Raw genomic sequence first — 21,487 nt, forward strand, 5'->3', positions numbered from 1 at the left:
TTTTAAGGGTCATAAAAACTTCATTTCCCTTCATTCTGGTCTTCATGAAATGCAGGGACTCAAATGCTACAATGACATTATCTGTAATGAGTCTGTCAGGTATAAAAGTTGTTTGAGTGTGAGAGATAACGTTAGGGAGTATGAGCTTCAATCTGTTAGCCATTACCTTTACTATGATTTTGTAGAAGAAATTGCAAAGGATGATAGGCCTAAAATCTGTAACCTGAGAAGGTGAATTGTTTTTTGGAATAAGTACTATATGTGTTTCATTCATTCTCTCAGACCATTTACCTTCATTGAGGGCTTCTAGCACTGCTTCAGTAACTACTGACCTCAATGTGTCCCAATGATACTGGTAGAAGCCAGCAAGGAATCCATCAAGGCCAAGGGAACCTAAAGGATTCATGCTATAGATTGCCTCTTTGACTTCCAAAGGAGTGAACCTTTTAATAAGATTAGGATTTGTGTCCTCAGTCACTGTTGGTTCCAAAGATGAAAGGCAATCCTCCTGCTGGAAAGTTAAGCTGATATCTTCAAGGTCTTTTGTTTTCTAGCCTGCTCTATTCTTGATTCTGCTAATAGTATTGGTTTTCCTTCTCTGGCTAGCACACTTGTGAAAAAATTGTGTTTCTATCACCATATTTAAGCCAAGATTGTTTTGCCCTTTGTTTCTATTTAGTATTTTTTACTTCAAATATGGGATCCACCTCTTTCTATTGAGCCGTTATTTCTTCATGTAACTGACATTCATTCTCCTTTTTTAGGTGATCTAGCAATTTGAGCTTGGATCTGAGGAGTTTCCCTTGGTTTTTATGCATATCTTTACTCCACTGTTGTAGGCTCATTTGGCACCTCTTCAATCATTCTGAAGATTCTTGCAATTTATTAGAGGAACATCTAACTCCATACCAAGCATTTTTTATCACTACATTGCATCCCTCCTTTTTGGTCCAATTGGATTCATATCTGAATAGCCTTTCTTTCTTCTATGTTGCAAATTGACATTGCAGAGATATGAGAATAGGTCTATGATCTGATCTGTTAGTAGCAATGCGGTGCACCATTTGATTTTCAAACCAATTGAGCAAGGTTGTGTTCCTAAAACCTCGATCAAGCCTTTCCTTGGTGAATTCTGCTCCTTCTCTGTTGTTTTTCCAAGTGAATTTGTCCCTAAAATAACTAAGGTCATTTAAATCACAAACTCCCAATATTGTTTTGAAGTTTTCCATTTATCTATAAGGCATTATAGATGCACCAAACTTCTCATTCTACCTGAATATTTCGTTGAAATCACCAAAATAAAGCCAAGGAATGTTCTCAGAAGGTTTAAGGTCATGGAGCAACTTCCAACTCTCATTCCTTTGAGTAGTATTAGGATTTCCATAAAAACTAGTTAAGAGCCAGTTGGTATCAACATGCTGTAACTTGATCATTACTAAGATATGTCAGTTTGTATAAGAAACCAATTCAACTTTCAATTAAGACGCCCAAAGTAATGCTAATACATCACTTCTACCTTTGTTGTCTACACAGAAACAATGTTCAAACCCATGTTTGTATCTTATTTTCTCCATTTTATCTTTACCACATTTAGTCTCTAAAAGGAACACCGAGTTGGGGGACTTAGGGCTAGTTTGAGTAGTTGAGTATTCTGAGAATACTCCCTAAAAATTTCTCTAAGAATATCTGAGATCACCTCACTACTCAAATGCAACCCTAGTCTTCATCGGGAGGTGAAGTTATTGAATTGTTTGAAGGTTCTCAAGTTTTCGACAGTTCCAACTCAGGCAAACATTGGTGTTGGTGGAGCTGCACATCAGCCTCCACCAATGCATCCCGAATTAGGCTCTTTTTAGGGGTGAGCTTGGATTTAGGTTTCTTAGGGAGAGGACCATGGTCACAAATTTTAGACATAGTACTAGAAGGCCTTTTGATATTATTTTCTTGTGTATTAATATTGAGAATGTTAATCACATCTGCAAGAATTGAGTTGCCTCTAGCTCTTCTCTTCCATGTAGAGATTTTGTTACTTAGTTTTGGGGATGTGGTGTTAAGCTCATGGGATAGAACATGAAGATTATCAAGATCATTACTCACCTCTTAAGAATTATTAGTGACAACAAAATCCCTTGATTCTAGTTCCATGAACAACGAGATCTCTTCATTAACCCCGTAATTAGCTACCTTAGTTGAATTACTACAGGGGTATTTAATACATACCTTATTAGCATCAATACCCAAATTGACAGAAACCTCTCCACTTTCCATTACGGTCTTTGCATTGTCAATGGATTCTACATAGGCAAATCCATGATCACTGCTGCCCGTTTCTTTGGATCGCGCCTTTTTTTCTTCTTATGGGTTGGACTTGCCTTGTTTGACATTTTCACTGGTCACATCATCAGAGCTCTATCGCTAATGAGTAGAGTGACTAGAGTGCTCCAGGAAGCCACCATACATTCTCAGTTCAGTACTAGAGGAAGGGGAGGATGGAGCATGAAGCCGTTAACCATACTGTTCTTGATTCTGTGGGACTAGATTCTGCTTTGAACATCTCCCATTCTCATGCTTTAGAATACCACACTTGAAACAGAAGTTTGGAAGCCTCTCATATTTGAAGTTGATCCAACACTGCTTTCCTCTGTACTCGACGACCACGAACAAGCAGCTTTGTAATGTTGATTTTTACCCTAATTCTCAAGAATTTCCCCCATCTAAAACCTTTAGTATTTGTTTCCACATTGATTACTTTCCTAAGTGTTGATACAAGATTTTTACCCATTTCTCTGGTCATCCAGCGGAAGGGAGATTATGTAACTGGATCCAAAAAGGCTCTATTATGACTTGCGCACCCATAGGTGATAGACCCCCTTCAAATTCCTGGATACAGATCAAATGACGACCAAAAGACCAGGCTCTCCCTTGTAAGACTTTCTCCTTATCAGAGGCAAATTGAAAACCCAGCAAGAATCTGTTGACTCCTACTTCTTTGAACGTTACCCACCTAGCCGAATTCCAAACTTTGGCCATAGTGGACTTGAATACCTTCCTGTTTGTTGGTTTGTCGTAATGAGCATAGCTAGAAGGCAATGCTTTCCTCTATTGTTTGAAAAGTTTACTGCTTCCTCTAATAAAAAAATCTTCATTTGTTCATCATTTGTTAGTTTCAAAGTTTCCCACCTTCGTGTGATCTTTTTTGCCATATTGACACACTCTTCAGATAAAGTCTAAGGGATAAATTTTGACAGATCAAAGCATCAAATCCCACCCTTCAAAGAAGGAGAGGACCCCCATTGAGTTAATTTTGGATTAAAATTATTGTTCCCTATCATTTAAAATCCTAACGATGGATTATATTAATATCAATAGAATTGTATTGTATCATCAGGTTAAACTCTATCTTTTTCGCTGAAATTAACAACTTAAGTTTAGAAAAGAGGAATGACACTCTTAGAGAGAAAAAAGAAAAAAAAAAGTCTCAAACCATATATAGCGTGAAATCTAAGGAGTACGTGTATCAATTACAAAATGAATATGAAACCAATATTTTTAAAGGAAAATGCTAGTTTATCCCATGTTTTGACCTCATAAATTTAACCGTTCATGCATTTTAGTTTTTTTTTTTTAATAATTATTGAAGTGATTACTAATATATTTATATATTTTTTTAATATTTAAAGATATTTAAAAAATATATAAAAAATACAAATATACTAAGGACAAGTCCAACTATACATGCTGGGCGGCCGAGTAAAGGGTAAAAATGTAAAAACAAAATTATTGTCGAGTTATATTCTGCAAGGAAAAACATTTGATGTTAAAGGGTCAACTCCTCTAAAATTGGATCCGATCGAGTCAAATTTGGCCACGCATTCGATATCGGGTTTAAAAAGATTGAGAAACGTTATTCTTTTCTTATTATTATTCGAAAATTCGTATGATCACCCGTTAAAATAAAATTAAAAAAAACAAATGAATGAATTCACATTTTGTATATGAGCAATGCTATACAATCTCTTCAATTTTTGTAAACATATTTTTTAAAATTTTTTTTAGTTTATTCTTTTTAAATTAATTCAATTCTTATATTTATTATTTATATATTAAATATTTGATAAAATAAAAAATAATAAAAGTTAAAAAAAGTATGATGTGTGGAGGTTGTGTAAATAATATGAAGTTGTATAATTTTTTTTTTTTTATACATTGGGAAGTTGTAAAATATAAATATAAATTTTTAATAGGAACAAAAAAGAGAGAGGAAAAGATTTAACAAAAATAAAGATGATTTAGGTCTCGTTTGAATTTAAAATCCACTTCAATCCATTTTAACTCATTTAATCTCATAATTATAAATTTTTTTAATTTTCATACAAAATATAATAAATAATTTAATTTTTTAAAATTTCAAAAAAAAAAATTTAAATTTCTATATAAAATATAATAAATAATTTAATTTTAATTTTATAATTTATAAATTATTTAAATTTATTTTGAATTCAAACTAAGAAAAAAAAAAATTTAAGGGAGAAAAGGCATTTACGTAAAAAGAGAAAAACAAGGGCATTTACGTAACCTCGCAGAAGGAGAGAGGGGATATTCGTTCATGACTCCAACTACAAGGTTGAATGAGATATACAGTGAAGTTACACGCAACGCCACCAGGGTCCTTTCGTACCAAATTAGCCGAATAGGGTTGTGCTCGCTGCGCTGCCAAATACCCAGTCTATTCCCAGTTCTCTCACTTGAGAGAGAGAGAGGGAGCGAACTTTCTTGCTCGACAATCTTCCTTCAACTCGAAGCTTACCTCGCCCATTTTCAGAGGAGGTTTTAATGCGTTAGTCTCCACAAGACCGTACATATATCGATATACATCTCCTATATTGCCGGCGATGGCTCTTCCTATTGGGAAGTTGACCATCCTTGTTGGTGCAGGTCCGTCTCAGATTTTCCCCATTTTTATTTGAACTAATAATTCGTTTCAGTTATTTTATTTTATTGCGAGCTGTGTCTGTTTTTTTTTGGGTTTCACAATTAGTATACTTTCTCGGGGTATGGTAGAAGTTGAAAGATTTAGGGTTTTTAATAAACCCAAGATCATATTTTTCAGCTATTGGTGTGAACTTGAAAATATATTGTGACTGGGTGCTCTTATTTAATAATTAATTGTCACATTGACCAAGTTGCTTGGCCTAACACTGATCATTTGCAGCAATGTTTACTTTCATAAAGTGAAACAGTTACCTTACACTGCAATGAGTCGGTATCTAGTTCTCTTTACTTTAGCTTGAGTACCTACTTTGTCTATTTCAAATCCAATAAACAACTACGTTTCGCGAAAGCAAATGTGAAGAGGAGATTTTGGTGGTGATTGGTAAAGACTCTGTGTTCCTAATTCAAATAATTGGATTGGAATTTGTTGCCCGATTAAAGTTGGAAACTTGTTACTAGAGAAATTGTCATATGGGTAGAATCAGTTTATTTGTTGTAATTAGATTTTTTGTTATGTATATCTTTCTTGTAATGTCCCTTCAATTATATAAATGTAATTTTAGATTATAGTTCTGTCTGTAATGAAGAAAACAAAACTCTTTGTTAATCAAGTACTTTACCTTCTGTCTTTTAGGTATTGTTGGTTCAGTACTTGCAAAAGAAGGACGTATCTCAACTGTCTCTGATTTTGTCTCGGGTGCTTTTAAGGTACTTTCATGACTAAGAACTGATCATCACTATGCAAGTTCTTTTTTTTTTTCTTTATCTTAGGAACTGCACTGAGATTACTCACTTCCATTGTCTGCTCCTTGAGATTGCTATTTGAAGATGCTACTCCTATTTTTGTACTTCATTTTCTTTTGGCGAGGATTTCATGTCTTTCAGATGAAGTGATTTTCCAGAAGCTCCTTTGTTTGTGCAATCATGCTTTGTTGCGTGTTGCGTTCAAGAAATTATATCTTGTTTCTGGTGTCAGTATTGATGCAGCCTTGGAATAAATTGAAATTTGATGCAGGAAAGTGGATATTTGATAGCAATGAGGTTTGATTCTAAATTTAAATCTTAAAACAGGTTAGCGGAGCTGTGTACTTGGGCTACGCCGACCCTTAAATTAATAAAAATTTTAAATTATATACAGGAAAATAAAAAAGGTTAGCTGATCTGTGGGTAGAATATGGTGAGGTTGTAGGATTCCATCTCCTTTAGTGGGCCTCATTGCAGTATCTGATCCTTTGTCTTAATTGTTTTTTCCTTCAACCGTTTTGAGTCTCACTAAGAAGCAACAAATTTTTCTGATAGGAAAACTGATTCTTTTGTTCTTAGGTTTAACTACAATCCAGAGTATGCATGCGTAGAACTTGAAGTGATTAAGGCCCTGTTTGGATACATAGATAGTTTCATCTCATCTCATCTCATGTCATCATTACAAGTTTACAACTTTCCTAAATTTTCACACAAAATATAATAAACAATTCAACTTTTTCAAATTCCAAAACAATAATAATATTAAAAATAATATTTTAACAATATTTTATTCAACTCATCTATAACCATCTCATCTTTTTTCATCTCATCTCGCTATCCAAACGAGCCTTAAGGGTCTTCATGATCAGAAATTGAGCATAATCAATTGGCTAGCCTCTAGACCAACGAACCTGAGGTCCAACTCAATCAACCAGCTGCGTGCTTTATTAGGGATTATTTACTTCCAGGACCACTAATTATATCTCCCAATATCATAAGAGGATTATTTTCAAATTCATTTAAGCTAATGAGAAAAATTATTGAACTTCAGAATCTGGAAGTGGGCAAAGTTCTGGCCACGATAATATGTTCCTGGTTGACATTTATGGTTTTTATATGAATGTTGGACCTCATAAAATCCCATAGTTTTCCTAGTTTTTGTATGAATCCTGGGATACCCAGAGCCTGGCTTGTGGTTTCTGAAGGCACTGGAGAGACAGTTTTTCAGTCTTCTGTTTTTATGTTGTTTTTCCTATTCAAATAGTGTCTACTTTCTCCCTATAAAAAAAGTGTCTATTTTTCAACACACTTCCTTTCTCTTTATAGAATATGTTGATTGTGTTGAATTCTTAATCATTCCCAATGTATATCATGCAATTTAAGGTTTGTGTAATTATTTTTTCTTTTTACTGCAGATTGTTTTGAAGCAAATTAAACAAGACGATTCTTCTCCGTCAGTTAGTAAGCCACGCAATGACTCTCTAATGGCTCAGGTTTTCACTTGATCATTTCTAAATGTAGTCGTCATGTATAATGGGGATAGTTCTCTAAGTTAGAGAATGACCATTAACCTGTCTGTTCTCTTATGGCCAATTTGTGCTCTATAACTTGATGCAGATTTGATACTTGAGTTGCTTTATTTTGTGTGCATGTGTGGTGGTGGTGTGTCCTCATCTCTTGGTTCATGGGTGGTTTTTTGTCTGACTCTCTTTGTATATGGAATCTATAGTAAAAGATTTGTCATTGAATTATTCTCAGACAAAAAAATGTAAATACTTTTTTTGTCTGCCACTCAATAGACTTCTAAGGTTTCTATCTTCTGCTTTGTTACTCTGTAGTCTGTATACGTTTTTTTCCCCACCCTTGTACACAATGTGACTTGATTTTAGTGGCTTTGATTTCCCTTAATGTGAGAGCTTGATTTTTGTGGCTTTGGTTTCATTCTGTTTTACTCATTTTGCAATTTCTTTTACCGTTTTCCATATTTGGTCCTCTTCTCAATTTCATTCTGTTCACTAGTATATGTTCTATTTTTACTTTATTCAATGTGAACCTCTATTAGGAATTCTTATAGAGGGAGCTAATTATTATTTTTTGGAGCTAATTTTTCTCTCCCGAGTCTTTTTCTCTCCGTACACTTTTAAGAAAAAAAAGTTCTCGTTGTTCCCGTTGTCGATGGTGCTAGGTTAATAGCATAGTAGACTGGTGGTGGTGATGGGCCATACTAATGAGTTGATCATAGACTTTAAATGTTTTACACTCGCGAAAGTGGGGGTAGTTTGATTATTACAAAGAGGGGTTGGAGGGTGGTGGCTAAGGTGGTGTTGGGTCCTTTAGCAATACAATGGCTGGCGAAAGCGATGGAGGCGTGCACAAAGGAAGAAAAAAGATATTACTATACCATAGTCCGGGAAGGCAGCCGTAGTTTCATAGCCCAACGTTGCTCGAATGCTCGAGGAAGATATATGGTGGTTGTGGAAGATGGTGGTGGAGGGAGGAAGAACTTCATCTTTGTTCTCGAGGAAGAGGGTAGGGGCTGGAACAGGATGGGAGAGGCGTTGCGGGACTACTTCTTGGATAGAAGTCCACATAGGGATGGGCAAGGGAAAGAGAAGGTAGCCATGGCTCAACCATTGTAGCACTCATACAAGGAGGCGTTGAGGGTGGAACAGCCACCTGTGTCTCAGCTTGGGTACGTTGGCAGGCTGGGTCAGAGTGGCATGTTATTAGGACAAGAGTTTGACAGAGTGGTGTGTCCAGTACAGTGACAGGGTGGTGGTAGCAAAGGGAGAGAATATGAATGTCTTACTAGAAGCAAAGAAGCAACTTGAAGATCTTGCAAAACCAAATAGAATGGTTAATTAGGAAGGAGATGGCGTCTAATAACAAGGGACAAGAGAGGCTTTTCCTACGGGGGCTGTGTTTGTGGGTGCTGGGCTTCAATTAGTTGGGTATGAGCCCAGATTTACATCGCCCTTTACTGAGGATAACGGGCAAGTGGTCGTAATGGGCCATAATGGAAGTGGGCCAAGTAAGCTTGTTTCGGAAGTAAAAAATAATGGGAGGATCCGATTGGAGGGTGACATGAGACCCATCTCCAAGGGGAACCCCATTTGCGTGCCGAGACCAATATCGGAAGCACCGAGGTTCACGTTGGGACCTTCATCGGTGGCCCAGACAGCTTTGGCGATGGTGATGGAGCAAATTCTCCCGTCGCGCGAACCGGAAAAAGAAACATTGAAGGTGGGTCACGGAGAAAGAGAGGTTCACGGTGGAGCAGAATCTCTCCTTGCAGCGAGGTTCACGGTGGATCCTTCGCCGGTGGCCTAGTCAGTGTCAGCAAAGGTGGTGGAGGAGCAGATTCTCCCTTCGCGTGAACTAGAAAAAGCGATGCATCCAATCAATTTTTTTTCCAGAGGAAGGTCTTGTCGGTACACAGAACATACTGATAGAGGCTTTGGATGTACTATCGGCACAGCCTGAACAAAGCCAAGGAAAACACAGTGCATAGGGGTTTTTGCGGAGTTTTACAGGGCCCATTGAGAAGGTACTGGAAGGAGGGACTCTGAGAATTGTCAAACTTGGGGATGACAGTGTAGAGGGGCTATCGCAGAGTTTCACGGAGCCCAGTGCTGACTTGGTCGCAGTTCCTAAAACCCAGGTGAGCACCTTCCCTACTGAAAATGTGGTGGTCAATATGGGTAATGGTGTTGAATGGGAAGGACGAAATCTGTTCAGAGGGGAGAGAGAAACAGGTGACAGAGAGCCATTCCCGCTAACCTGTTTGTTTCCTAATGAGTTCAAAATTTCTGATTGGGTATTCAAAATGGTTAAGGATATTCAACATGTGGTGGGAATGGAGAGTGTGGGTTATGAAGAGCAGTTTATGGCCCTTCTGTGATACCCCTATGATATGGATAAGGGTAGGTGATGTATGGGATCTTACATTGCTTGGGATGGAGAAATTATTGCTCTTTATAAGCTTCTAATAGGGCTCCAATTGTATCATTGACTAGTCCATTTGGAGTATAGGCCATGTGATTTGGGCCTTCCATTGGGGCGTTACACCTTCTCATGGCCATTGAGGTAGGCCATTCTCAGTCCAAGAAAATTGGTTCCAAGAAGCAGAGGGAACTTAATAAACTTAAATGGTCTCTGAATGAGGGTATCTCAAGTCGTGATAGGAGTAAAGGGAAGGGTACGCATGTTTATTTATGAAACCAAAAATTGTGTCTTGTAATGTACGCGGGTTGAACGAGGTTAATAAACGCCTTCTTATAAAGAATTTGTGATGGGATTGGAAAGCGGATATTGTGTGTTTACACGAAACCAAGTTGAAGCTGGTGTCTAGAAAAATAGTGAGAAGTGTGTGGTGTTGTCCATATGCGGATTGGGTATATTTGGCTTCAAATGGGGCATCGGGTGGGATTCTAGTGATGTGGGATAAAATGGTGGTGGAAAAATGGAGGATTTTGTAGGGGAGTACACAGTGGCTTGCTCCTTTAAGATGGTGGAGGATAATTTTTTATGGGCGTTTGCAGGTATATATTGTCCAAATGCTGACAATATCAGACGTTGTTTGTGGGAAGAACTTGCGGGAGTGTACAGCTGGTGGGACCTCCCCTGGTGCATAGGTGGAGATTTTAATGTGGTAAGATTTCCTAGCGAGAGGTTTGGTAATAGTTGGATTTGTTCAACCAAGACAGAATTTTCAAATTGCATTTTTTATTTGAATCTGGTGGATCTCCCACTGATAGGTGGGCCTTTTACCTATTCGAATAGTCAGACGTGGTCTCGACTGGATAGATTCTTAGTATCGCCGGGTTGGGAAATTCATTATCCGGAGATATGTCAAAAGAGATTACCGCGACTATTCTCGGACCACTTCCCCATTTTATTGGATGGAGGTGGTATCCAAGGAGGTGGTCGCTATTTCAAGTTCGAAAATATGTGGCTCAAAAGTGAAGGCTTCGTGGAAAGGGTAAGGCAGTGGTGCTCCTCTTATCAGTTTGTTGGTACCCATTCTCATATACTTGCAGGCAAACTAAAAGCTCTAAAGAATGATTTAAAACTTTGGATTCTCCAATCTTTTGGAGATATAGGGGTACAAAAGAGATCCAGGATGGAGGAATTACAGAACATTGAGAGGATCACTAAAGATAGAGCTCTCATTGTAGAGGAAGTCTCTCGTAAGGCAAAACTTGTCTCAGAGTTGGAAAGAGTATTATCTTTGAGGAAATATCGTGGCATTAGAAGTCAAGGACACTTTGGTTGAAAGAAGGGGATCGAAGCACAAAATTTTTCCATAGAGTGGCTAACTCTCATAGGAGAAATAATACCATTGAAATGCAATGGTAGTGAAAGCACAAAGGCTTCAGAGATCCGGGAATATGTGGTGACTTTTTATGAAAATCTATTTAGAGAAGGTGGGGTGGAGGCCAAAATTAGGTGGACTTGGTTTTGATTCTATTGAGCCACAGATAGCGTCTTGGTTGGAAAGATCTTTTGAGGAAGAGGAGGTGTATGAAGTTGTCAGAGGAATAGCGAAAGATAAAGCACTAGGTCCAGACGGATTCTCACTGGGTTTCTTCCAAACTTGTTGGGAGGTCGTGAAAGAAGACATTATGAATGTGTTCCAGGAATTATTTATGGCGGGGAAGTTCAAGAAAGGTCTGAATGCTACATTTCTTGTTTTGATTCTGAAGAAGACTGGTGCATTGAAGTAAAGGACTTTAGGCCTATTAGCCTCATAAATGAAGTATACAAAATTATCTCCAAGGTGTTGGCAAACAGGCTAGGGATGGTCATTGGTAAGATAATCTCAAAGCCACAAAATGCTTTTGTAAGGGGTCATCAAATTCTTGATTCTATCTTAATTGCCAATGAATGTCTGGATAGTAGGTTAAAGTCTGGTATTGCAGGGATTATTTGTAAACTAGATATGGAGAAGGCATATGATCATGTAAACTGAGAATTTCTCTTGTATTTATTGAAAAGATTCGGCTTTGGGGAGAAATGGTGTAGGTGGATCAAATGGTGCATTTCAACAGTAAAATTTTCAGTTATAATCAATGGCAACCTAGAGGGCTTTTTCAACAGCTCACAAGGTCTAAGACAGGGAGATCCCCTGTCCCCTCTTTTATTTGTTATCATCATGGAGGCTCTGAGTAGGATGTTATTGGCGGTGGTCAACCATGGGTTTTTGTTCGGATTCTCAGTGGGTGATCCAAATAGGGGATTGATTTCGGTTTCACACCTATTATTTGCAGATGACACTAATCTTCTGCGAAGCAAAACAAGATTAACTTCGTGTTTTGAAGGCACTTCTCTTTTGTTTTGAAGCAGCGTTAGGGCCGAGAGTGAATTTTGATAAATCAAAGTTAGTGGCAGTTGGGAACGTCATTAATTCTCGACAGTTGGCTAATACACTTGGGTGTAAGGTTGCTGCTTTGCCTATGATATATTTGGGGCAATCGTTGGGGGCTAAATCATGGGCTTCAGCTATTTGGGATATAATTATTGAGAAAATAGAACGAAGATTGGCAGGGTAGAAGAGACTGTATCTGTCGAAAGGAGGTCGGGTGACCCTTATCAAGAGCACTCTTTCTAACCTACTAACATATTTTCTGTCTTTATTTCCAATCCCAGCTTGTGTGGCAGCGAGGATTGAAAAACTATATCGTGACGTTCTATGGAGTGGACTGGGAGATGAATTCAAGTTCCACCTAGTCAGTGGGGATAAGGTGTGCAGACCAATTTCCTCAGGTGGGTTGGGGTTAAAGAATTTAAGGACATTTAACCGGGCACCTCTTGGAAAATGGTTTTGGAGGTACAATATGGAATCAGAAGCTCTTTGGAAACTTGTAGTTGATTGCAAATATGGCAAGGTGTGGGGGGGGGGATGGTGTTCTAGTTAAGGGAATGGGTTTTATGGTGTGGGGGTCTGGAAATACATAAGATGAGTGTGGGTGGTGTTTTCTCAATATACTAAATTTATAGTGGGGAAGGGTACTCGTATAAAATTTTGGAAGGACATTTGGTGTGGGGAAGAGACACTTGTGGACTTGTTCCCTTTGGTTTTCTGAGTGTCACGTGACCAAGATGCTTTGGTGGCGAATCTCATGGTGCATTAAGGGGACCAAATCCAATGGAATATACTCTTTAATAGAGCAGCCCAAAACTGGGAACTAGACAGTTTCGAAGCTTTTTTCAGTTTAGTGTATACTACGAAGATGAATGGAAGGGGTTGTGATAAGTTGTGGTGGACACTAGCAGGTAAGGGTACTTTCTCGGTGCGTTCCATCTATAAGTCCCTTACCTTACTTCCAAATACTCATTTCCTTTGGAGAAAATTGTGGAGGAATAAGGCATCTCCCAAGGCACTCTTCTTCACTTGGACAGCGGCCCTGGATAAGATTTTGACTACTGACAATTTACGAAAGTGTAGGTTAATTATTCCTGATTGGTGTTGTATGTGCAAGAAAGATGGAGAGACAGTGGATCATCTTTTGCTACATTGTGAGACAGCTAGAGCCGTGTGAAGTGAAGTGTTTAGTTGGATAGGGTTAAACTGGGTGATGCTTGCTACAATGGTGGAATTATTGGCTAGTTTGGTGATACCGGGGGGAGTTCCACAAATCAAAGCTGTGTGGTAGATGGTTCCTAGCTACATTATGTGGTGTATATGGCGAGAGCTTAACGAGCGGACATTCGAAGATAAGGAGCGGACCTTAGAGGAGCTTCGAGGTTTATTTTTTCGCACTTTACTTTTTTGGGCTATGGCTGTAGATTTTAATGGTCTAAATGTACATGATTTTCTTGTTTCTTTTATAGCAACTTAGATAGGTCTTACCTCTAGTATAACTTCTTGTGTACTTGGGCTTTGCCTATTCTTATTAATTCTATTGTTTACCTATAAAAAAAAAAGGAATTCTTATTGAGAGAGGGATAGCCTTTTTAATTATGTTATATAATTAAATTTCCATATTTCTATAGACATTGTATTAATGCAACTTGTTTATTATCATTTATATTGGTTCTGCTGGGTTTGTTAAGCTTGTTATGTTCTTTTTGTTTCTCAAGTTTGCATATCATATTAGGAAACTAGACTTGGATTATGTTTGTGTACTTGGATTGATGTATTTCTTGAAATTTGCTAATCATTTCAAGAAATACACCTATCATTTTAGTCTAGATAGGCATATTTCTTGTATATTTCATATGTACTTGGATTGCACCTCTTAATGAACTTTTATTACTTATAAAAAAATGAAGTCTTAGTACTTAAAAAAAGGATACTGGACTACATTTTCCTTCTTGGATACTTTTTTAGAAATTGAGAATGCAGTTCACGATCATACATTTGACTTCTACAGGTTAACAGCCTGCGGCAGGAGTTGCAAATGTTGGCATCAAACAGACCCATTACGATTGTAACTTCAAGTCAAAGAGGTTGCGTTTACACACCTTGCACATATTAAAGGAAATTGCAAAAAATTCTTCTCTCTTATTGAGTCCTCATTGTTCAACTAAGCTCTATTAATGGGTTTTCTGAGTTAGTTCTTTTATTGTAAAATGAAAGTCTAAAAAATTCGCAAAGAATTTGAAACCTATCAACTAACCGTATATGGACCTTCTGTTATATGATTGTAACTATTGCTTCTGTTAGGGTTTAACTGTTATTAACATTCTCCTTTTATCTGCATGCGAATTTGCTTGTTTTATGTATTATATCTATATAAAAATTACATTATAGTTCAGCATCTAGTGTAGGCTAGCATTGATCCCCTTGGATCGATGCCTACCAAACTCCAACAGCCGAACTGACTGTGTTTATAGGCAGAATTTGATTGCCAACTGAGTCTGTCTACTGATCTTGAACCGACCACCCTCTAAATCCAAACTGAGCCAAACCTTTAGGGTTGGTTTCAGTTCAGCTGATTGGTTGGGCCATGCTTAATCCACTGCCACTAAGAATCTAGTGACACTCCTTTGACAGCAACAGCCCCCTAATTTCTCATTATTGTTTATGAGGTCTTGAAGTTTGCTGTATCTATAACTCTCTTGTATTTCCTGAGCATTATTTGAACTGTTATTATTACGTGCAGGTGCTACCAGATATGGTGTTATTATCATTGTGGTAGTTCTAGGATATGGCTATGTCTGGTGGAAGGTAATTCTTTTGTTCCTTGTGTAAGTGTTGTGTATATATACACATATATATATATATGTGTGTGTGTATGATGCTACAGCTGTCTTAAGATATGCCCATATAGAAAATATATATATGTACATATAGAGAGAGAGAGAGAGAAAGAGAGAGAGAGAGAGAGTCTTTATATATCTTACTTTTCTTAAGATCGTTGTTTTGACATATCTGTATAGTATCCAATCTATGTCCTCTATCTGTCCATGCTTCCTAGATATATGGCATATGGGTCTGTTATCCTCCTCTTCTTTCATCCCTTTTCTCATGAAATTGTGTAGTGATATTTTAATTTGTATGTCTTACATCTATTTCCCTGTAGTTACTAATGAAGTATGAGGGCATTTGTTGTTTGATTGCAGGGCTGGAAACTCCCTGATATGATGTTTGCTTCAAGGCGTAGTTTATCTGATGCTTGCAATTCCATAGCTAAACAGCTTGAGAGTGTTTATTCATCAATCTCGGCAAGTCTTTTATTTTTATTCCTTGTATTTCACCTTAATAATTTGGCTATGCCTTTTGTTATGAATAAAACCTTCTTGATTACCTATAAAAAAAAATGCGTCCTTAATACTAATGTCTAGATGTGTTAAGAATATGGCATTTTACCCATTGACAGAATCACCAAACCCTATTATCTTCAGGGGGGAAATGTCAGTTTTTCATTGTTCCAGACAATAATTTGATACTCTATTTTGCTTTGTTGATATCTTTCTTATGTAAATGAAGGTTTCTGTTCATAAGACCATGACGAATACTTGATATGAAAAGCAATGAGTTCCCTATTGATTGTACCTAACCATCTTGTTTTCTCTTTGTACACTTGGAAGTCCACAACCTGTTAGGAAATTCTTTTGACTGGCAATGCCATCAAATTAGCTTGTAGTTGGCTTTAGAGGACATAATGAAATATTGCGTTTTAAGTTTTACAGAAAAATAATTTTTTTGTTTGCAAATAATCGTTGAGATTACCATGAAACTCACTAATGCATTGGGGTCAGGTTGGGAAGTTCTATAATAGTGCTCGTAAATTAAACTGGCTTATTTTACTCCTTTTTGGAGGAGACATACCTACAATACAGATGTTAGCAGATTGTCATATCATTTGATTGTGATCTGAAATTTCTATAGTGTCTAACAATAATTTATGGAGAGTCAATACGCTAGGGCATGGGTATACTGAGCTTGTGTATGATGAATGTGCTGCCAGTTTTTCTGCAGCTTGGGCTGTAAAGATCCATTTTCTGTAATTATTTCCTTTTTAATCTACTATTATTCCATCATGTCAACCACTTTTCTTTCTAAGGCTTTTAAATAGCAAGCTCGAAGGTCAGTTGAAAAGGATAAAGAATGTGTGCAAGCCATTGCTTTAATTAGCGTATTCTAGTTGCTGCAAATCAAAGAGGGGGAAAACTTGAATAGTATGGGCAAATGTTGACAATGATAAGAGAGGCAGAAGTTGGAAAAAAAAAAAAAACAAAACAAAAATGTTGATGGAAATCAACAAGCATTGTAGGGAGAACAGCCATTCTGGTATTTTTATGTACTGCATGGATTTGGATAATATCACATGATTTAAAGCACTTGTGGAATTTTGTTCTATTAAAAACTGTTGTTTGAACCCCTAGGGGTTGGCTCGAGTGGTAAAAGGCCTTGGGCTTGGAGGTATGCTCCCCTAGGTCTAAGGTTCAATCCTCTTGGGTGCAAACAATCTCTAGGGGCTATCGGATTGGGAGATTTTCCCATTACCCGAGGTTCACTTGCGGAAAACTCTTTGCCGAGGACCTGTGCACCCTCAGGATTAGTCAGGATGCTGTTCCCGGACACCTGGTGCAAAAATAGAGGAAAAATGGTTGTTTGAAACCTTTTCCTCCTTGGATGATACTTCTTTTGCAGAAGACTATGAAAGGATTAATTTCTATTACAAGTGTCTTACCAGAAATAGCATTATTGTTATTTTTCCCTTCTTGGGCTTGATCATTGTCTTTGTACTCAGTCTGAGCTCATGTTGAAACGATACTTTATGTGAACTAAATTGCAGAGCCAAGTGTGTCCTGCTGAACTGCATTAATTTTTAACTTGATTGTGCTAGTGGCGATACTCATCATTACCATCTAAGAAATGTAGAACTTTCTTAATGTTTCTTACCAATGCTAGTCTAAAGAAAGCTGCATTTTATGTGAGTAAATTTACTGAGTCTTATTTTCCTGTAATGAATTCCTAATATGATCTTGATTGCTTCTATTTCAAGAAATAGTTATATGAAAATTTTCTTATATAAGGGTGATTTGTTTGTTGACCAGGCCACTAAGAGGGGACTATCTTCAAGAATGGATGTCATGGATTCTACTTTGGATGAATGTGCAGCAATTACTTCTGAAACACAACAGGATGTGAGTCCAATATAGGGGCATTAACCAGTAATTTAGGTAGTCCTATGGTTTCTGTTTCAGCTGTATTTACACAGCATTTATGAATTCATTGTAGGTCTCTGAGCTACGAAAAAGAACGGATTTTGTTGGTGTGGATGTCATAAATATTCATGATGCGGTCCAGACCCTAGTGAGTTATCTTTATTATTTTATTATTGCTGCTGCTGTTGTTATCTTTAAGAAACCATGTCTATATGTTTTCTCCTTGATGTGAAATCAAAGTCGAATTCCTTTTTTATTTTTATTTTTTGGTCATGCCTCAGGAAACCAAGATCAGTAGAATAGAAGGGAAGCAGGTAGTTATTAAGTGACCAACATTAATTTTATTCCCTTTTTAGATAATTTATTTACACCTTTGATTTGTGGCATGCTATCTTATGCCAATAAATATGATTATTGTGACTGTCATGACCCTGCACTTAGGATCTTACAAATGAAGGAGTAAGGAGGTTGTGCGGTTACGCCTGGAGCATGCAAAATAGCAGAACCACGGAAAGTATTCAGGCATGGGCTGAACTTTTTTCCATATGAAATTGGTAGATCTGTTTTCACACATTTTTAGTAACTTGCTTCTACTTATAAAAAAATATCTGTTTTAACACATCTGGTGCTTCAACTATTTCAACTATTATATGTCAAGGCTAATTTCTGTGACTCAGGCTACGTTTGGAACATGGAAGCAGTTGAGCTCATCTGAGTTGAGTTCAAATTTAAGCCTAGCCCAACATCCAAACACAACTCTCAAATCACACTCAACTCAAGACCTCTTTACATGTGGGACCCACAACCTTTTTCAACTTTTCATAAATGCATCTAAACTCATCTTAAGATCCAAACACATCTAAACTCATCTTAGGTGGCCCCCCACAAAATTCGCTCGACAATCTCAACTCACTACTATTCATAAAGAACTCAACTTAACTTAGCTTAGTTCAACATCCAAATGCAACCTCACTTATCAAAAAAAAAAAAACATCCAAACACAACCTTAATGTTACACGAAGCTAAATCCTGTCCTGATTGAATGTTCAGTTTCTGAATTTTGTTATCACTACAAGAATATCTTTACATGTCTGGTTTTTGGGCCTCCCAATCTCAGATTCGCTTCTCAGCATGTATATTTCTGCTGCATATTAACAATGATCTCTAAAATCTTTAGGCTTCGCCTTCAAGTTCCTCCAGGCCAGCTCTTGAACCACCAGCCACTCCATCAAGGGTATATATGTTATCATCTGAGTTATTATATTGTTTCAATGATGTGTTCTGAGTATGTATATATTTGTATGGGTGTGTAAATGTATTACACACACTCAGGCATATTGACCTCAGATATTAGATCTCATCTTTATTCTATATAACTCATCGTTGTCCCATATTTAACTATTTGGAATTATGCAGGTGGTGTCAGCCAGTTCTTTCAGGCCAGCTCTTGAACCGCCACCAGTTACACCTTTGTCTAGGGTAAAAATTTTATTTCACTCTTCCAACATGATATCATTTAAAACCAGTCAGAGGCATTGAACCCCTATGTGTCAGGTCTTATTTCAGACTCCCACAAGAACACACGCTAAGTGTGGCCCCAACTTTCTTGGACATCTTCCACTCTGCATCCCTTCCTCTATCCTATCTCTTTCTACTACTGCTTTTCCACCCAGTCGTGACAGTTTTTGGATTTCCAATTTGATTTAGCTGTTTTACAATCTGTCTTTGCTTTGATTTAGATTTGCAAAAAGTTTGTTTCACAATATATCTTTTCCTCGACCCACCAGTGGATAGCCCAAGTGGTAAGGGCGAACTTGTGTGCATGTGCCCCATGTCACAAGTTCGATTTTCCCTGGGATCAAACTGTGATTTATGTGGGAGGCCATGGCGGGGGGCTGCTGTGCTAGTCTTCCTGGGGGTTTAGGTTCCATGGGTGAGTCCTAAGGGCTCTGCCGTGGGGTGGTTCCCCCGTCATAAAAAGAGAAAAAAAGAAAAAACAATATATCTTTTCCTTGATTCTGGTTTATTGTGTTCTTTATACGGTTTTCTAATTGGATAATGATTGTTCTCATTTACATTCTATATGTAATTTAGCAGACCGGATCTTTGCCTCCTGTATTATCTCCTGATCCTCTGTCTCCCTCAGATTCCAGTGTATCTCGCCAGGTATGTGAGCTTTTTACTCCTTTGGGTTGAGTGTTAAGCAATGCCTGTAAGAGGGGACTTTCAATCTCTGTTCTAATCATGCTTACGGTCTTCTTTTCTTCATGCTTTTACTGTCTAAATGTTTGCAATTGGGTTTCAGAATATTAATGGAATTACAGAAGTGGATGAGGCCGCAAGAAGTCAAGAGGTTTCTAATGGGATTCAAGCTCCCAAAGGCACAAATAATGGCACTTCGAGCTCCGGTCTGTTTGGGCTGAGGCTTCCTGGCATCAGCGCTTCATTTCTAACTAGAACGTTCAGTGCAGCAAAAGCAGTGCCACAACAAACAGTCCAAAGAGTAAAGGAACGGTGAGGATCCTGTACTGATCACAAATAAGTCTACATAAGGTATATAATTGGACTCCACTCCGGGATATAAGCTTTCAGAGGTTTATTGTGGCTGGCCTCCTCAGGTCCTCCGTCAAATATAGATTGTTCCCATGCCGAATTAATGGATAAAGGACTGGGTACTGAATTTTGTAGGGCTGCTGCTTATGTAGAATACCATTTTAATGGGATTGCTCATTAAAAAAAAAAAGAGACAATTTTAATAGGATTATTCTTGAAGTGTAACTAAATTTATGTGGCTTTTACTTTTTGGTCTATAGAATGGCGGCTGCTGGAAAGATAGGTTTCCGCAAACAAAGAGGCTTCCAAAATTAAAAATAATAATTAATGTAATTTCGAGCTCTACAATAATGATCTATTACTACTATTGGTCTCAAGTTTGATATGAATGCTATGTAATGCAGTAAGGGGGTGTTTAAGAATTTGGATCCCCCTGCACAATTGTCTCCTCCACTCTTAGCATCCAGTAAGGTGGTGCATGCTTATACTAGCATAGAAAGCAAGTCCTTGAAGTTCCTCCTGCAGGTTTGGCTATCAACTCAGCACTGAGGACATGTTGCATGCATGCATGCATACATACATACATACATATAAATAAAATCTCTTAAACTCTCAAAAAATAGTAGAATCATAATGAGATAAAATAATAATAATAATATGATGTATAGAATTATATATATATATATTGAAGGAGATGATAACGATGAAGCAAGACATAATTTAATGCAGAATACGGAAGTATTGGAGGGGGATATTCTTTGCTAAAAAGTGACTGCTGAAATGGAGAGGGTGTGGCGATATTATGACCATAAAGGAGCTTTGGGGGGAAGTCGGCACACTTGAGCAAGCAGTGGACGGGGCCTTCATGAATGCGTTCGAAGTATTTTTGAAGTCCTATCTTAACTATCCTTAAATCCCTAGGAAGGAAGAAGTGGAGGAGGGGGGCCATTTCCCTTTCCGGAGATAGCGACACTGCTCTCTGTTTAATACCCAACCAAAAAAAAACAAAAAGGAAGAAACATTTCAATAATAACATATCAATATCATTAATATTGTATGTGTAATGAAAACAAAATTCTAGTTGGCCTCATTGATGCTGAGAAGTTGAAGGAGGGACAAACTCTCTTAAATAATGATTTTGATACTATTCATTATCTATTTTTTAATCATTTTATAATATATCTTTATTCATTTAATAAATATTTTAAGACTACTTTATGTATATTTTTCTCTTGCTTAAAAGAATCTCGACCGAGTTGGACGTCAACTTGAGGGAGGAAAAGGCATTGCTAAGCTTAACCATTAATCAAGTTTCCATTTTTTGTATTTACATTAATTAGAGAAGATTAGAGCTGCATTCCCATCAATGAAAAGGATCTATTTTATATTGAAAATATATAATAATAATAATAATAATAATAATTGGAGGGTGCTTTCAAATTGGCTTCTCTTTTTGGTCGGTTACGTAGCTCCTCTAATGATTGTGAGAACTCAGATCTGAGCACATAACTTCAAAGTAGTTTTTGTTGACTTGCTTGATTTTGACTTCGGTCCATACTCCATAGAGGAGATTAGAAAG

At 37.4% G+C, this 21,487-nt stretch overlaps 1 protein-coding gene across 2 annotated transcripts; it reads left to right on the top strand.

The window, feature by feature from the left end:
• Window positions 1-4,633: 4,633 nt before the first annotated feature.
• Window positions 4,634-20,138, top strand: LOC109003207. Of its 2 annotated transcripts, none has more exons than XM_018981255.2 (14): window positions 4,634-4,935; window positions 5,627-5,700; window positions 7,152-7,229; window positions 14,112-14,187; window positions 14,844-14,908; window positions 15,304-15,405; window positions 17,245-17,334; window positions 17,429-17,503; window positions 17,637-17,669; window positions 17,797-17,877; window positions 18,533-18,589; window positions 18,772-18,834; window positions 19,450-19,521; window positions 19,661-20,138. In XM_018981255.2, the coding sequence occupies exons 1-14, from the start codon at window positions 4,893-4,895 to the stop codon at window positions 19,871-19,873; spliced, it is 1,122 nt and encodes a 373-aa protein (XP_018836800.1). In that variant the 5' UTR covers window positions 4,634-4,892; the 3' UTR covers window positions 19,874-20,138. The 2 variants fall into 2 exon arrangements, with proteins under 2 accessions (XP_018836800.1, XP_018836801.1); XM_018981256.2 differs by having other exon boundaries at window positions 19,453-19,521.
• Window positions 20,139-21,487: the final 1,349 nt, after the last annotated feature.

The sequence above is a fragment of the Juglans regia genome, chromosome 13, assembly GCF_001411555.2.
Source record: "Juglans regia cultivar Chandler chromosome 13, Walnut 2.0, whole genome shotgun sequence".
NCBI classification, from domain to species: Eukaryota; Viridiplantae; Streptophyta; class Magnoliopsida; order Fagales; family Juglandaceae; genus Juglans; species Juglans regia.

Excerpts from the sequence above, each read along its gene's own strand:
- LOC109003207 (XM_018981255.2), top strand. The coding sequence starts at position 4,893 with ATGGCTCTTCCTATTGGGAAGTTGACCATCCTTGTTGGTGCAG. Across the intron at positions 15,406-17,244 it reads GTGTTTATTCATCAATCTCG|GCCACTAAGAGGGGACTATC; the intron begins GCAAGTCTTTTA and ends TTTGTTGACCAG. Across the intron at positions 17,335-17,428 it reads CTTCTGAAACACAACAGGAT|GTCTCTGAGCTACGAAAAAG; the intron begins GTGAGTCCAATA and ends AATTCATTGTAG.